The sequence below is a fragment of the Sparus aurata genome, chromosome 5 (assembly GCF_900880675.1).
Source record: "Sparus aurata chromosome 5, fSpaAur1.1, whole genome shotgun sequence".
In the NCBI taxonomy this organism is placed as follows: Eukaryota; Metazoa; Chordata; class Actinopteri; order Spariformes; family Sparidae; genus Sparus; species Sparus aurata.
The window spans coordinates 15129332-15147712 of NC_044191.1; the positions used below are offsets into that span (position 1 = coordinate 15129332).

Genomic DNA, 18381 nt, shown 5'->3' on the forward strand with positions numbered 1-18381 from the left:
ATGATTTATGATGTCTCTTTGTTGCTTTCTGAAGAATTTTACTCAGCGACACCACTTGTTTAAAGGTTGAGTTTGGAAAAGTGGATCTTATCAGAATTTGTTTTTTCATATAAGACATAGGGATTGTGTTGAATTTGTTGATCTTAGTTCATCCATCTAATTTTGCCCATTTTGCACCCGTCAGAGGAATCATGAGAATCTCATCTAGCACCGGCACAATCAGCACTGGTGTCCCCCAGGGCCTTGTGGTCTCCCGACTGCTCTATTCTTCATCCATGTCTGCCCCTCGGGAGATCCGTCTGTTAAACTCTTGAAGTTTGCAGATAAACCAACTGTCATCATCGGCCTCATCTGGGTAGGGGATGAACGTGCATACAGATGGGAGGTTAAACTGCTGGCTCTGTGGTGCGTGCATATACACACCTGATTTAAATCACTTTAATCTAGAAACAGTGTTTAATAATTACCTATTTGTCACTTCCTGTGGAAGGAACTCTTTGGTGATTCAGTGTTGCACTTCCATAACATGTGGTGACTTACAAGAGATATAAAAACTGAATGGTCAAAACTGAAGCAGAAGAAGCAGAGATATCCTGACTTAAGGTCCTAAACACTTTGGCTGTATTTCTTATAATGCAACCCTGTATCTTGTAGCTATCCTGGTAACATCACTATGACATCATCAGGGTCACATAGCACCTCCAGAGTTACAGAAAACATACCACAACTGTTTCTATGGGCTGTGTATTACTTCCAAATAAACAGAACACCAGCCCTTTACGTGTAATATTGGTGGACAAACGAACTCACACACCTCAAGTATATCTCTATTTTTATTTGTGTATATATACACATATAAAAAATAAGGACATATTTACAATGATAATAAATATCAACATGTTTGTACAAGTGAAATAAGTTACTTAACATATTTTAAAAACAAACAAAAGATCAATAACAGACGAGCAAAAATGGACAAAAACAAAATCCTAGTGATGATCGAATAATCCAGATAATGCGGAAAGAAAACAAACAGCAGAACTTAAAGCCTTGTGTGAGAGAAAATATTATTAGCAAACAAATGCAGACGAACTGAAAAAAAAAATGCACATAAAGTATATTACACATGCATTTTTTTCAAGGTGTGGACCTGTTTTCTTTTTTTAATTTTCAACATGTTATGTTAAAACAAAAGCCCAATTGTAAAATGGAAATATATTAAGACATAACCAAGTACCAGTGTAAAGAGCTAAAATGTTTTAGCCGACAGCTTCAGGGGATCTAATAATATCAAGTGGGCACATTCCATTACTGATCTGCTTTGAATCACAGATGCTTATTTGGTTTTAGGGGCTAAAACATTAAATTATGTATATGTAAAGTTTTGGTACATTATTCAGCCTTTCATGAAGGCCGGGGGACAAAGAAATGAGCCCAGCAGATCACTACTGACATATAAACAGGAAGCAAACAGGAAGTCCATCAGCCGCAAGCCATTTTCATGTTTTGCTTCAGGGAAAATTTAGCTGCAGATAAAATATGCAGAAAGCTTGCAGGCATCAGCTCAGTGTAGTTAAGTGGACGGACTGCTGAGACTTAAATATCGATCTGGAATCAAACAAAATTAATTTAAGCAATTTAACAAGAAACAAAAGCAACTGCAGTCTACTTTGGCTTATCCAAAAGGTGAAGAGGCACAGAAAAAGTAAACATGTGGAAAACGCAGCCATGAATTCCTGTACAACCCTTGAACCATAAAATCAGACATATTTTTGTTTTATTTTTTTCAGAAGAGAGCATTAGTGTTCCACATTATCAGTGTCTGTAAAAGTCCAAAAGTGACCGATCAAAATGATGCACTTGTACAAGGATGATCATATCAAAGATGGACAGTCCACTTGCAGAGGATCATGCAACACTAGGATGCTGATGGCTGAGTACCTCTTCAACCTTGGGATTGTTTTGATATTCTACATCTCTCTCAGCACTCTGTACACAGTGGGGGGAAAACAAGGTTGTCCTCCCCTTCCTTCTTGCTGTGCTCCTCCGGTCCCGACAGACATGTTCCAAAAAACAAAAGCCAACCCTGACGGACAAAGCACAGAACGAGGACAAAATAAAACACAAAGTTAGTAACAGCAAACATATGCCGTCCTCGCTGTATTTCACAGTTTCCCTTAAATAAGATCAGAAAGTAGGTTATATTTTTTCAGGACATCATTACATGACCATGGAACACATCACATTTTTGGCAGATCGGCCTGTTGGCGATTTAGATATATTAGTCTGGCACTTCAATAAACCCTGCTGAATCATTCTGTGTGACTAGAGAAATAGATTAAGTAATTAATAAGGGCATATAAGACTTTGCCGCAACTGCAAAACTATTATGTAGTTATATCTGTCAGTTTTGAGTAAAGGATTGGTATAAAAAAGTCCAGTGTGCTGTCTGAATCATTGTGATTGAACCGAAGTTCCAGTCTGACCTTAGGTCGACTTATTTTGATCGTTGTCAGATTGAAACACTTTTTCTTTAATAAAATGTTCTAGTCACAGGCTTCAGGCAGTGCAGATCCTTTTCTTATCTTTTGCAATGAAACTTCGGATGCACCTGTCCCTCCCCCCACTTTAATAAAAGTGTGCACAAGGACAGCTTTTGATGAGAAGTAGACTGATTAAATGGTGCAGAACATAATGATGTAATAAGACTACGTTTTTACATCCACTCTCTCGGCTCTGTGAGGCTGCACTCGAGCACAGAAGTGCTTGAGCTAAATGCTAACGTTGACTTTAGGATGCAGCATTCAACTTCATCAACCGGGCTACATTAGCATTTAATTTTTTGAGCCTTTATTCAATATGTTATAGATTAGTAGCAATTCAAATGTCTTCATGCAAACTCTGTTAGAGTCAGTAGACAGTTAGCTGAACTTAGCATAAACACTGACAACAGAGGGGGAAAGCTAGCCTGCTTCTGTCCACAGGTATAAATGTCTGACTGCCTAACATGTCCTTTGTTTTATCCATATGAAAAAAAAGTATTAAAGGGCAAAATTCATTTTGATCTCTGCAGAAGCAAAAATCTGCTATCAACTTTTGGGGGGACAACTAGGCTACATTCTCCAGAGTCGTGCTGTAGCTTCACTAACAGACACTACCGCCGGCAGCTACAGAAACCTACACTGTACTGCCAGCTCCTCTCATCGAATCAAATTCAAACAGCTGCAACCATTGGCTGATGCTATTGTGGATAGCCAGCAAAACTCAGCTAACTGCTAGCAGACATAAGAGTGACCTGTAAATCAGTGTGGCAGAAATGAAGACAGCTGATGAGAAGAAATGTGTTTTATGTAATGTGTGGTATGATACAGGCTTATTTGAGGGAAAAAATAATATTCTTTCTATGATGTGGGGGTCATGTCCTCCCGGTCCCCCCCCTAGGACTAACGCCGATGGATGTGGGGCATATATGCCAGAGAATTCCTGTCAGGGAAGAGTGACTTTGCAAGATTCACAACTTGTGGTTCTGATTAAACCAACATGATATGAGAGTTATTTGTTTTTTTTTTTAACTTTGTTTTCCCCTGCTTACAATATTTATGCTAGTTTGGCGAAGTGTCCCATGGCTACAGCGTCATTTCTAACAGACAGATATGAGAGCTGTATCGATCTCATCTAATTCTCAGCAAGAAAGCAAATAAGCAAATTACCCCAAAACGCTGTATTATTCCTTTGAGTGATAAGTTGAGCTTTAGAGACAGCCAGATAAGCCAGATAAATACACAGAATAATTCTTAACACTACACTGAGCAGCCAAAAAGCAAATTGGAAATCGTTAGAGGTTAGGACTTTGCTTAAATCTGTTTGCTTCATTTTAATTAAGTGGAACAATACCTTTCTCTGGTTCATGGCTGCTTCCCGCCTGGAGCCAGCAGTTTGTCAACACGGCGGCATTCAGTCTGTCTGTCGGTCCATTCATCCGTCAACACTGTGTGTGTCTTCTTTTAATGATGGTGTGTTTTACAGTGCTCTTCCTCTGTATAAGTCCACAGTAGCCCTGGTTCAGTCTCTGGGCGTCGGTAAGAATGAGGGGTTCCATGGGGCTTTAAGGGTGCGTTAGAAACACACTGCAGTCCAGGATGGTTGGCATTCAGGAGGACTGTGAGTGTGTTAGTGTGTGTGTGTGGGAGGGGTAGTTTCCTTCTTGGCAGTGCAAGTTACCACCCTCACCAAACACATAAGATATAAAGCACTTATTGAGACATCCACAGTGGTCGCAACAGTTAGGGTTCAACTACATTCTCCGTGCCTAATGTCTTCACGTCAGCTTCAATTTGGAATTAAGTGTGCAGTTATTGTTTCGCCGCTAAGAGCTGAATGCAAATAGCCTTCTCTTTCTACAGAGAAGAACAAACATCCAAAAGAGCTTAAACAAAACACGCATCTGTTACACACTCCGACTCTAATAAATGTCGTTTGGAGTGCACTTGTAGTATATTGGACTTGAAGGTGCGTTTGAAGGTCACCGTGCAGGGCTGAGAGAGGAATGTAAGCGCTTGCCCTCACATTTTCATTCACAGAGAAGAGCCGTTAGTCACTTGATAACTGTTTGAACACTGCTGTAGTCCGTAAGACAGAGAAAAAGAACAACAAGAAAATGTCTTAATTCAAACCAACCATCACAACAAATTAAAGTGGAAGGGATCAAGGACTTTCTCTGGGGTAAATACAACATGGGGGGAAAAAAAAATACCAATTGAGCAGAGAAAGTCTTGAGAGATTGTCCTTCATTCAAAACCCCCCCCCCCCCCCTTGCGTCTTTCACTCCAATTCACTTCATTTTCCATTTAATTTCCTCTCTCTTTGTCTCTCGCTCTCTCTCCTCTCCTCTCGGTCCCACGTACAGCTCCTGCTACGGGGATGTGATTGTCGTCTTGCTTCGAGATTAATTAGTCTTTTTATACTGCTCTCACACTCTTGGCTCACGAATACAAAAAGGGAAGACGCGCTTCCAGTTTTTAAGTGCAGTAAGCTGAAAAAAGTCTCAAAGGAACACGAGGACAGAGAGTTCGTATTTCCAGTCAGTTGCGTTTGCCGTTCGTCAACTGGTTTCAGCGCGAGGGGCTAAAAGCCTCGCTTGGTCCACTCAACGTAAAAGAAATGTGCCCTTCAGAAAACATGTAACGCCATTTGATTCACTTCCATGCTTGAGGTGGTTTCTCCTCTGCGTTCAGCCTTTTTAAATACACAATTTACACAAGTGGCAATTGCACAGTGGAGAAAGTAGAAGCCACAAACATGACTGCATGTTGCCCAAAACACAATAATAACAGAAGTGCATGTTGGTCGAACATGTTGTATGAGTGTGTATATTTGACATGCTGTGTGCTATTAATGTCTACAGTGAGCCAAACAGGCATTGGCAGAGCGAGAGAGAGAGAGAGAGAGAGCATGGGGAAGTGACGGCGTGTCACCGAAAGAGAGAGAGCAGGCATCCTCAAAAGGAGGGAGGTAGGTTGGTTGTTTTGTTTTTCCAACTCAGGGAATGGAGACGGAGGAGGACATGCCTAGACGGACGACTCCTCTGGGTTGGCATCAGGCAGCACGCTCCTCTGCTGCAGGGTGCGTCTCAGCTCTTCCTTGAAGGGGCTGGAGTAGTCGTTCCCGCCCATGCCCAGGCCTCCGAGCCCGCCGCCCCCAGCGCCAGCCCCGCTAGCCCTCTCCTCCCCTGCTGTGCTCAGGTTGAGGCGGATGTAGCCATTGCTACCGGAGCCTCGGATGTTGGTGAGGCTGAGACGACTGGGGGAGTGGATGGGCTGGCCGGGAATGGCACTGGGCGACGCCGTGCTGCTGACACTGCTGGGCCCAAGGGCGTGACCGGGAACGATCTTCAGCGAGCCGTCCGAGTAGTAGTAGTTGGCGCCTGTTTCCCAGAAGCGGTCCTCGTCTGTGGGCATCTTGCTGGGCACAAACGTGGGCGGCTCCTTGGGCAGGGTAATGGGGTAGACCAGAGTGCTCTCAAGAGGCTTCATATCGGCTCCCTTGCCCAGCGCCAGCTTGAGCCTCCTGCGAAGGTATAGAGCTGCTACAAGGAGCAGCAGGCACGCCGCTCCGAGGGTGATGACCAGCACCCAGAAGAGCCCCATGCTGCTGTCTGGAGCCCGAGCCTCCATGAATACCGGAGCGCTGGCTACTACAGCCACCTGGTAGCGCTCTGTCTGAAACTTGACCCCCTGCTCCTCAGAGTAGCAGATGTAGCGTCCAGCCTGCATCTGGCCCGCTTCAGGAACGACGAGGGCCTTGAGGGTCCGGTCGAAGCGAGGCCCTCCTGCTTCAGGGTCACCCAGCTGGAGCTCGCGGTCGTTGAGGACCCAGCAGGGTTGCGCCAGGTTGGAGACGAGCTGGCAAGGCAGCACCATGTCAGAGCCCACCACTACTGTTATGTTCCTCAGACGGGAGTGCTCTGCAGAGGAAGAAGAGGAGGAGTAGAAAAGAGAGGGGGTTATGGTATCATCCATAATAATTCCAATTCATTTTCTACAGCAGCCAGCTCTCCACTTAATTCAATGTATTCAACTCAGTGCAAATGTATTCACTCAGCCCAGCTACAAGTCCATTCTCTTGGACTTACTCCTGCGGTTACACTTAATCCCCACAAGGGGCCACTACTGAAGTGTGGGCATATACTCACCAGGGCTGGGGATGGAGACGGGCTTGTCGAACTTGGCTTTTCCCCGGCTGAACCTTTCCAGCATGAGGTCCTGTGACAGGGAGGAGGTGGACCTGGAGGGAAAAGGGCAGAAAGCAGAGCGGAACATTAATAATGGCCTCTCGCTAGAACTGAGAGACACACAGTACCACAAACAACAATGGATCCAATGTCTGTGTGCAATCTGTTGTGTAATAGTAACGATACTCAAAATAACCAGCAGCTATAGAGATCATATGAAAAAGGCACTATGTAGTTTTGGAGAAGAAATTCAAATTCAGAATTTTAACATTTACAATATAAATGAGGTAATAGTCCAATTATCTTTTTTTTTTTATAACTGAATAAACAAGCTGTCCTCAAAGTAAAATAAGGTCCCTGGAACCTTGTTTGTTTATATTTGGCGGATCCTGCCACCTTTCTAGCTTCAAAGTAAAACAGAACAAAACTGTGTTGTCCTTCAAGGTGAGTTTATTCAGCCATTAAAACAAAGATTTGTTTATTTAGTTTGGATAGGAATACACAAATCAATCAATGAAGATCTTTCTCTTTGAATTATAATGTCTTCCCCAAAATTTACATTGTGCACCTTTAAAATTAATTTAATAATTAATTTTAGCTACAAATAACCATTAAATGTCCTTAAATAGGCAACTTTAGTTTAGTATAATAAAAGGCCGATCTTTTATTATAACATAGATGCCCTAAAAGTTCAGTTCTGATATGCAGAAGGTGTCCTCTGACTTGTTTCACAAGGATAACCAGTGAAATCACAGCATGCAAAGCAGGAGGTTGTTACGCAACAGCTGCAGAGTGAAAGTCTTTAAAACCTGCACTTCACTCCTGAGGAGCCGCTTATATCCAGCCAAAGGACTTTGATTAGTATGGGTGTCAATACAGAGTTTAAGGGGTGCATACTATCTTAATGGTGTCTCAGAGACTTCTCAAATATATACAATCTGTAGCTTCTCTTAAAATATCAATGCCAAGGCTTAAAAAAGCGATATCACTGTCTATGTAGTATCTAGTATGAATGCATGGGTGCACATGGGTACTCCTCTCACCCCCGGTGGAGGTCGATGCGGACACAAGCCCGGCCCTCGCTGTCCCAGGCGCAGTAGGGGTCCCGGGCAAGCAGACAGTCTTGCAGAGACTGATAGCGGCTGCAGTTGGCCAAGGGCAGCTGGAGAACCTCCGAGCGAGAGCCGATGTAGACGTACTTCTGCAAAGAGACAAAGAGAGAGGAAGAAGGGAGAGAAAGAGGAAGACAAAGAACAGGTCCAGCCGTCACCCAGAGACGGAAACCAGAGAGAGATGAAAAACAAGAAGGAAGATAAACAGAGGGAGACAGGGAGAGTGACTCAGTTAGGAGTTAGAGGAGATAATGGGATAATCACTCTCAATTACAATAACATTCACCCCCCCGACCCTCATCCAATCCAATCTGGGTTGCGCTCTTTTCGCAAAAGCTGTTATAAAATGTCTGGTCGTGGCTAAGCCGGCATTAATGAGATAAGCAGTGGGTTTTAGGGCTCGGAACGCCCCGTCAGAACTGCATTGATTGGGGGACATGCCGTTGTAGAGCCAGGGGGACACGGCTGGAGTCAACACACAGGCTCAGCTGACAGGGCAGGAGATTGAGAAAACAACAGGGGCAGAGGTTCAACTCCCTGCTACAGTGAAGGATTGTAATTACTGTTATTGTGAGGACGCTTTTGGATTCATGAGGCGACACTTGATCTGAAAAAGGGCAGAGTTGATAAAAACATCTGCTGAGTGGCACCGGGCCGATGGCACCGTGCTGACTGTCTGTCTGCTGTCAATGGATCTATGATTGTAAGTGTCAGCAACAGACAAAGTCCTGCTGCCGTCTCTGAATACCAATGAACAAGTGATGCAACAGCAAAGCAAGCTAATGGAACCAGAGCTACAATTTTCGAGGAATGTGATCAGATGAAGTACAGAGCCTCAGTAGATGTGCTGGCCATGCAGGAGATCACCAAGAAAACAAAGAAAGTTTGAACAGCTTTTCCCCTGAGAGACCATTAAGATGACTCATATCTCTCTTAAAGACAGAAAACAATATAGCTAGCAGTCCATGACGACAGTATGCACATGGTTAGACTGTACGACATTGCAGGAGCAGCCGGAAGCTTAAACTCAAATGATCGAAAAAAAAGAAGAGGAGCTACTTTCTCCTTATTAAAATCCCTTCTGCCTCAATTTGTAGTATCGAGTCTGGTCTGTTGACGTGTTCTCAGTCTAGTATCCAGACAGAGATTAATGAACTGAAATGCCTTCATGAATTTATTACATTTAGAGTCAGTCCTATCTGTCTTGAGAATTTTAGTCTCCATTTGGAACTAATGGAAGTCATGTGTCTTAAATGAGAACAGCACCAATTATAATTGGCAGGGTGCATCCGACAGTTTCCGAAACTGACTGCGACGTTGGCCAGCTGTGCATTTGAATCTCTCAAGCTCTCTTTTTCATTTTTCTCTTTAATGAGGAACTTTGTAGTTCATGGTCAACACTCACATTGTCATGTTTTGTTACTTTGTTTTTTTCATTAGACTCCCTGTGTGGTAAACATCCACTTTTTTTTAAACTCCATGCCCCCAATTTGTAATGTGGACTTTCCATTCAAAATATCTGATCTCCCCCAAAAAAATTAAATAAATCAAGTTAACCTCTGTGACACCCTCAAAAGATACTTTCTCAGACTTCCAGACTCCAACTCCTCCAGAGCCGCAGAAGACATCATAAAACTGTTTTCACGGACTGGGAATACAATTCCCCCTGAGAAAACCAATTCTTTGAAATAACTCGGGTTGTCACGATACCAGAATTTCAGTAGTCGATACCAATACCTGTGAATTTCCACGATTCTCGATACTAATTTGCATGTCGACTTGTTTGAGTCTAGAATTGCTCCGTATTTATCCGCTTCGAATGCAAAATATTTCCACACACGACTCTGTACCTGTCTTGTTGACGAGCCGACGTGTTGTGCTTTCACTCTCACTTGCTAAAGCCATTTTTTTCTAAGACGGCAGGTCTTCTTCTTTAGCGCCGCTGACTGCTCTGTGCTGCTCACACGTGTATACTGCCCCTATCAGTTCCGCCAAGAATCGACACGGCTCGCCGGTGAAAAGTTGTATATTCGGTTCTGACGGTACCAGAAAAAAGCAAGTATTTAATTATTTTTTTCGTGTCGGCATCGAATTGGTATCGAAGTATCGGTTCTTGTGACAACCCTAAACTCAGAGGCATCTTATTCCCCTGTCCTTACCTTGGAGTGGGAGATGGTCAGGCTGTCCACTGGCTGGCCTGTCTCAAACAGCTGGATCTCCTCTATCACGTGGGCCTCTGAGCCCAGAATCACCACCCTCTGCAGCCAGCCCTCCGCTGTAGAGCACAACAGAGGCAAGAAGATTCAGCTCAGCTCACTTCTAGTCAAACTTAAAGTTCATCTCAGTGTAATGGACTTTGTTTGTCCCCTACACGCATGGAAAACATGTCAGATAGCTTCACGCACACTCTCACAGCAGACCAGCTCATTTCAATAGCATTGATAAGAAGATATTTACATTATTGATATTTACACACACACACACCTGTGTCTGCACACCAGGTCATTTGAATAATAAAGATGTGAAATCACACATTTACCCATGCACCTGTGACTGCATATCAGTCATTCAATATTTAATGATGTGCAAACAAACACCTGTGACGGCAGTGTATTTTACTTTAATATTAATGACGTGCTCAAACATTCACAGACTCACACCTGTGACTGCATAGACATTCATTAAAATATTAATGGTGAGAGATCATAATACACAAACAATCTCCTTTGATGCCGAGACAGTTGATTTAAATATTGAAACGCAAGCTGAAAATCCTCATATAGGCGAGCAAACGCACTCTTTAGCAGCTGTTCACAAAAAAACCAACTGACTGTGTGGTATGGTTTGAGTTTTTGGTTGAATTATTTCCCATTTTATTTTGTGGTTCATGTGTTGCTTTCACTTTCTCACTTTGACATTTTCCTACAGTTTCCCCTGCTCACCTGTGTTTCATTTGTTAGTTAGTCCCCAGAATATTCAAACCAGTTTTTCTCTTACTTGTTGTCAGTTGGTCTGTTTTCATCATGCGTCTAGTGTTAGGACTGAATGCTTAATTCAGACTTGTCATGGCCGAAAAAGCACAGGTGAAACTTATAACCTCAATGATATTTGGGGAGAACCAGCCTGCAAATATCAATGTCCCTGTAACTGGAGCAGAATGCGGCCTTAATTATTGTTATTAATTACACCTGTTCTTTTCCTGTTCAGTCGAAAAATGCAGGCTGTGAAAGAGGTCGACGAAAGTCAAGAAAGAATGTGCTCTCCACAGGAAGAGCAAGATGATAAATGACACAGCACATTCACGTACTGTATCTACAGAGTCATCAGGTTGTCTGCAACTTTCATCAACTTCAATTTGTGAACCTTTAACGCCAGCTGCACAAAAATTTCATGCTACTCTGCAACTCAGAGAGACAGAAAAATGAAACAGAAAACAACCTCTCCTGCTGCCAGAATGTACAGCTGCACTGCTGAGTCGGGTCCAGCACAGCGAGTAACTATTTGAAGGTGAATTTAAAAGAGTCCAGATGCCGTTCCTGGCCTTTTAGGACCTCGGGTAATGGTAATATTATCAGAGACATTTGAAGAGGTTTTCGAGCGGTGTGTGGGGAGCTGATGCTGGAGGAGGAAGAAGAGGAGATCCTCTGCTCCTTTCATGTAGGGCATTGTGAACAAGTTTAGATCCCCTGTGATGAAAGGTGTTTCGGGCACAGCTGGTGGGGTGACCTTGATGTGTGTGTGTGTGCGTGCGGATGGAATAGTGTTGCGTGCTGACACGAGCTTTCTTGTGTGGTCCTCTTGATTAAGAGACTGTCACGGATATTATGAAAAGCTAACCCGGTGGCTAACTGGAGACTTGAGATATCGAAATACATGTACACACACACACTCTCTCTCTCTCACACATACACACACACACACACACACACACACACACACTCACACACACACACACACACACACACACACACACACACACACAGCAAGCAGCAGGCATATCATCACACTTGCTTCTTGCGGCGTCAGGGACCGGTGTCAGCTAATCCCTCAATCCTGTAGCCCGTTTTTTTTCTTCTTCTGAAAAACAGTCTCGACAAGCGCCCTCTCTCTCTCTTTTCACATCAGCTGTCGCTATGCTGCAGCTAATCAAGCCTGCAGCCCAATTGGCACTATGAGCGCACGTCTGCCAAGGGCCCTGTTGAGTTTGTGCTGTGAAGCACGACAAGCGGGGATGACTGCACTTGGCTCGGCGAGTGCGAGCGTGCGTATCACTCTGTGTATCTGCATATATCAGTTTGTGATTGTTATTCATGTGTGTGAGCACGTGTGTGTCGGTGTGTCCATGTGTGTGTCCGGGCTGGCCTCCCCCTGCTTGCCAGCAGAGAAGCCCTGGGTTCGCTGTTGTCACACTGTCAGCTGCCACAGTCACTCCGCTGCTGCAGTGATCTGAATGGTAAGTAGACGAGTCCCTCTTCATTCATGAGATGGGCTGCATTCAAATTCACATTCCCTGGAATCCACTGTCAGATCTGTGTTATTCAAGATTAAGGCTCCGGGAAGGCCGGCTGACTTCAGATTTGTGCCAGAATGGGACACCTGCATACGGGCCCGATAGCTACTGACTGGAGATATTAATTAAGTCGCACATACGTAGGCATTTCCTTTGATGCATGAAGATGGATCTCAGCATGCAAATCAAGTGCTTAATTGAAACCCAGCTGAAGTCTGGCCAGATGGCATGTTGTTTTGTGCCACCATACCTAATGCCAGTACCTGTCCCTGACTGCTGCCACGGCCTGCAAGCTCTCATCTCTTCTTCAACAAATACTTCCCTCAACACACACACAGACACCAGCACACACTCTACCACAGTGGGGGAGCAGGGGGATATGAAGAAAGACTGTAACCTAGGATGTGTTTTCACTGCTATATTGAGAACACTGTACTACAGAAAGTGGGCAGAATAACAAGCACGGTATACTGTATCATGCAATCCCAACCTGTTAATCAATAGCTTAGCTTGTAAGGGATAATTTACTCATCTGCATTGTGTCATAGAGGTAATGATGAGAGGTCACTGTCACTTTTAAAGCTGATTAGTGTGGTGTCAATGTGACCCAATAACCTAACAGGAAAATACTAAATTATTATTTTCATAGAGGATTAAAAATGTACTCACTTACTTTGAACATACACACAAGTTGGTATGTACTACGGGTGTTCCAACAAGGGTACCTCACGATTTGCTTCGATTTCGATTATTGGAGCTTCGATTCCTCAATTATAACGATTGTCGATTCGATTATTGGTAATATGGTCTGGGCGGCGCGCGCGCTAAGGTTGCGGTTCCGTGTTTTTTGTTCTGGTCTTGCAGCAAAGCATCAACGTTAATTAATTGATGCCAAATCCATCGTGATGCATCGCCACATCAATGAATTGCACCCACCTCTAGTATGAACACACAAGTTGAAATGTAAACACTGAAAGCAGTCCTACTGTCAGTTCAAGCATAAGAGACGAAAGCAAGTAAGTATCAGTTAAACTGTTTGTAAGCAATGTGAATTTCGGTTAGACATAGTCAAAATGTGTGCATTGTAAATAGTGTCACTTGGCAGGCTTGATGCATCACACATACATACAAAAAACATGAGAAGGTCTGAAAAGAACATTACACTTGAGCTGCGATTATTGAAAAAACATGCAAGATATGTAAAGGCTGAATCAATATGATTATGTAGAATGGATAATAACTGGTTTAAAGCTGTAATCAGGTAGCACCCGGAAAGTATTATTGTGGTAACACTTTACAATAAAAGGACACAAAAATGTGAGCAGTTATTAGGAAATGAGTGAAGAAAGAATCATGAACATCTTGGTAGTTAATGAATCATTGATCAGTCATTCCTGAATAGCTGTGATAAGCTTTTTGTTACTACAGAACATAATGGGATATACTATATAAATGAATCATTAGGTAAGGATCAGTTCATGAGTATCTGTGAGTCGTCATACTGACCACTTTCTTCATGAGTTGTTCCTGAGTAACTACCAACCAGCTGAAAACTCATTAATTACTAATTACTTAATAATTAGTTAGATGTCTGTGCACCTTCAAGTAAATTGATACATAATTCTAAATATTTACCAAGTTGACTCATTAATTACTCATTACTTAATCATTGCTTACTCTTTTCATGCACCTACAATTAAAGTGACACAATGCTTAGTAGTTACAAATATCATGTTTTACCTAGGTTGTTGCACAAAGAGTAGTTAATGATTACTTAATTAGTAATTAAAAAGTCGTCTCAACTCAACATAAAGAAAGTGGTCAGTATGTCAATTCTCTAGTAACTCATCTTTGTCTACTTTGTAGTCTTTGAATTGAAGTTATTAAGAAATTACTCATTCATATGAACTTATTATCAAGTAGCTCCTGATTCAGTACTCACTCCTTCCTTGTTGACTGCTGCCATTTCGGTGTATCTAACTGTAAACATACTTTTCAGATTTTTGCGGGTATTTCTTTTAATAATGACCATTTTTTGTTTGTACCTGTGCCGATGAAGAGCATGTTGTACGATCGCTGGTCCAGGGCGTTCACCCGATCAACCGCCAGCCTCGTGAAGTTGACACCCTTGGTGAGCAGCAGGGGGCGAGCAAGAGCTTTGTCGTCCATCAGCGGGTGCTTCTTGGCAAAGTTTAGCGTGGCGTCAGGCAGCTGCAGAGAGCTGGTGTAGCCGTTCTCCCTGTCAGAGTTAGTTATACACTGCAGCACAGACAGAGGGTGGAGAGACAGGGGAGGGAAATGGAGGACGGAAAGGAACGGAGGAAAGGATGAAGGGAAGAGTGAGAGGGCCAAGAGGGAGAAGGAGGAAGAGGAGGAAACTTCTTAGCTGCAGCTGGCACAGGTTGGCATGGCTGGTTGGCTTAGAGATGACTGCCCACCCACCCTCTCTCCTTTCCCTTCTCTCCTATTATCCATGTTTCTTTCACTCTGACTCTCACCTCCGCCTGCCATCACACCCCTTCCTGTGCTTCCTTTCCTTTCGTCCTGGATCATTACGTTCTTAGCGTTTTGTATCATGCCAACTTTTGCACTTTCCCCCCCTACAGTACCCCAAGCCACCCATTTCTACTTCCCTCCCTTGCGCTCTCATTACCCCTCCTCTGCCCACTCATCTTTCCTTTTGTGATGCAGAAGCTGACAAAAAAACAGGTGCATAAAGTCACTTTGAAGAAAATATTAATTTCTGTCTTCCTGAAGTTGCCTGGTAAGATTTACTTTTACAAAACATCATAGATAAAACTGTATGTGTCAGTACAGGGGTTGAAACAAGTTTCTTACCGATCCAGGCCGTGGGACAGGGACAGCGCCGGTGTAGCGTCCCCACCTTTGGGATGCCTCCCTGTACTCTTTGTAGGATCCTTCAAACACTTTCTTCACTTCACTGATTGGGTACTGGCACACTGCCGACACATCCACGTCACCCCTGAAACATGGTGACAATTAGTGATGTGCGGTCTGTCTTCATTTTGTGGAAATGTGACTTTACAGTAGTGAGAAGCTTCTGAATGCAGTCAGACTAACATCCAGGAATGTGACGTACAGCAAACAGAATGGAATATGGGGAAATGTAGCAAAATATAGATTTCTGTGCCATGTTCAATTTGGAATATGATCTTAAAATGAACATGTTTACAAAAGAAAAACAGTCAAGGAGCTTTTAAACAATTCAGTCACAATCAGAGTTCAGTATTGGTAATTACTAACTCTACAGCTCAAACCGTCCGTCACTGAGTGAATTAAATGATTATGCGTTTGATACATCTCCAGTCTTTCTGTGATAAAAATAAAAACATCTTTTTTTTATTTAGCTCTCCAACTACGTCACTGACATATTGATATGAAGAAATATAGTCATAAATAAACCGCACTCTATCACCCGAAAAAATGAAAAACTCCAGATTCCATAGAGCAGGATGACATGTAATCATGAAGTAGCAAAGTTAGGCTGCATCACCAACCACCCCCTCTGGCCCCAGCAGCTCACGCTTCATAAATGATCAGATGATAGTAAAGGCCCCGACACACAGCCCGGACTCAAACCAACAGCCAACTGCCTTTATCTGACCACTCCGTTGCCTCTCGTCTGACCTGTTTGGCAGAAAAGTTGCATTGAAAAATACCACCTTGACGGCTGCCAGTTACACAGTAGCGTGTATGTTCTGCGCCTGCGCAAGATGCAATAAGTCTCCTTAACATCGGTGGCGCTAGTCTCTACGGCTGTAACGATACACCAAACTCACGATTCGGTTTGTATCACGATTTTTGACCCGCGGTTCGATACAAACCTCAATTTTTTTTTTTTTATTAAACATTTTATTTATGTAACATTTCAATAACTTCTGCATATGATACTTGTCTGATAGTATTGTGGAGAGCATGTCTATCTGATGGTCTGTTAACTGCACAGATCCCTCACTCAACTTAATACAGAGAAATGTCCCACAAAGCAACGTTACAGAACCAAACGAAGGTAACGTAGTAACTGTAACTATCTTTGACAACAAGGAAAAATACCGCAGCTGTACGTGGAGAAGCCTCCTTCCTCCCGCCCGTCCTACCGACTCCTCGTCACATTTCTGCCCGATAAACAGCGCCTGTCACCGGCAAAAAAAAAAACTTTAACTCACTGAGTGTTTCAGGGCTTTCCACTAAGACACAGACTAGCCAGCCATAATACATAAGTAGCCAGCCCGGGGGGGGGGGGGGTACGATCTTATACACTGGTCTTAAATGTAATAATAATAATAATAATGTAGTAATAATGAATAATAATAACACCACAGTTATATTTATTTTCATTTATTAAAACTTGGTAGTAAACTAAAATAAAAATACTCTGAAGTAATAACTTATAAAACAAATAATAGTCTCAGCCTTTCTCAAGCATTGTTCTATGCTGTCTTCACAAAATCAATTTCCAAACAAGTACAGACAACTGAGGAGTCAACTTTAACATTACTAAACAAAAGTCCAGAATGCTACCAGCACTTCAGAGTCATTTTTTCCAATAGTTTTATATACCCATTTCCCTCTTTAATCATCTTCACTATTGTCACTATCTTCCCATTCAGGATCAGAGTCCATGCCCAGCTCAAAAAGGGCCCTACTGAGATTATCCTTTGTGCTTGCAACACCCTCTCCCTCAACCTGGACCCTTTTATCCATTAAGCCTTCCTCTTCATCTTCTTTCTCCTCAATGAGATTGACTTGGGTTCCAGTGCTGATGAGTGTTGGCATGTTGACCTCAGCATAATCTTTACCCCCAACTCTGGGAAGAGTCTTGAGAGATGGGAGATTCCTGGTGTGTTTCTGTCTCCACAGCTTGGTGGCTTCATTTAACATCTCTTGACACTCAGGGGATCTTCTTCCTGGGCCATTTATGGAGATGTGCAGGAGGGTAGAAAGCATGTCATTTTTAAGGGTGCTCCTCAGTCTGGTTTTTATTCTTTTAACAGCACTAGCACCCCTTTCTACCACTGCATTAGAGAGGGGTTGACACAGGCAAACTGTAGCCATGTCAACAATGAAGTGAAAGGCCTCTTTCAGGATAGCTTGCTCCTTGAAAATTTTTTTCAGGATGAAAGCTGTCGGAGAGATATCTTCACCTTTCAGCACATGGGTTGGAACTCGCCAACCTGCCATGACATATTTAAAGTTACTCCATTGTGCTAAAGCCTGGTCTGTGTTGAACTGCAGTTGCTCACAGATAACTTTAATGTGATCATCTCCATAGTTCAGGAACTGTACATCTGTGCTCTTTGGGAGGCAAGTAGGGTCAAAGACAGAGAAGGCCTGGAACACAGGGCAGGCCTCCTTGAAGCGATTATCCAGGTTTTTCACAAGCTCTGTGCTGTAGCTCTGGACCAATGTTGTAAGAAAGTGCATGATTTTAGGATCCTTTTCACCACTGAGTTCTAAAGCTGCATATGGACCATCAGAAGCAACATGGTCACTCAGGTCTTTGACAACATCATAGTTGGTCTGGATATCCTGAATCATAGCTTTTGTATATTCAAGAGATGGCTTCAGACATGAGTAACATGTGTGGTCTTTTTGAAAGATCTTGGACAACGTGTTCAGGTGAGGTAGCACTTTGTTAAGCATCAGTAGTGTACCAACAAACTTAGTGTTGTTCATACGTTGTAAGAGACCAGCTGCAGTTGCATCATTATCTTGAATGTCTCTGAAAGTCTGGAGTAGTGGGACTAAATGTTGGCCAACACTGGCAACAGCTTTGCCTGTTGAAAGCCACCTTGTGCGACATGCTTTCTGCACTTTAACACTGAGCTTTTTGTCCAGCTTTTTCCCAGCTTCAACATCCAACTTTCTTGTGATTTTACAGGCCTTTACAAATGCTGCAGAGTGCTTTGGGTATTCAAGCCATTTCCAGACTTGTTTCAATGTTGTCTCAACAACCTGAATGTACTTTACAAAGTCATTAGTGTCCCCACATGCCAGTGCAAGACGGT

The 18381-nt window shown here is 43.1% G+C and overlaps 1 protein-coding gene across 2 annotated transcripts in view; it reads right to left on the bottom strand.

The window, feature by feature from the left end:
• Positions 1-1255: 1255 nt before the first annotated feature.
• sema4c (sema domain, immunoglobulin domain (Ig), transmembrane domain (TM) and short cytoplasmic domain, (semaphorin) 4C) overlaps positions 1256-18381 on the bottom strand; it is a 109996-nt gene continuing 92870 nt past the window's right edge. For both annotated transcript variants that reach the window (XM_030417158.1, XM_030417157.1), the window contains 7 exons: positions 15191-15335; positions 14398-14611; positions 10002-10117; positions 7774-7931; positions 6692-6783; positions 3895-6463; positions 1256-2086 (listed from right to left, as the gene is read on the bottom strand). In XM_030417158.1, the coding sequence (XP_030273018.1) occupies positions 5568-6463; positions 6692-6783; positions 7774-7931; positions 10002-10117; positions 14398-14611; positions 15191-15335 (1621 nt within the window). In that variant the 3' untranslated portion in view covers positions 1256-2086; positions 3895-5567. The remainder of the gene's footprint in view (positions 2087-3894; positions 6464-6691; positions 6784-7773; positions 7932-10001; positions 10118-14397; positions 14612-15190; positions 15336-18381) is intronic.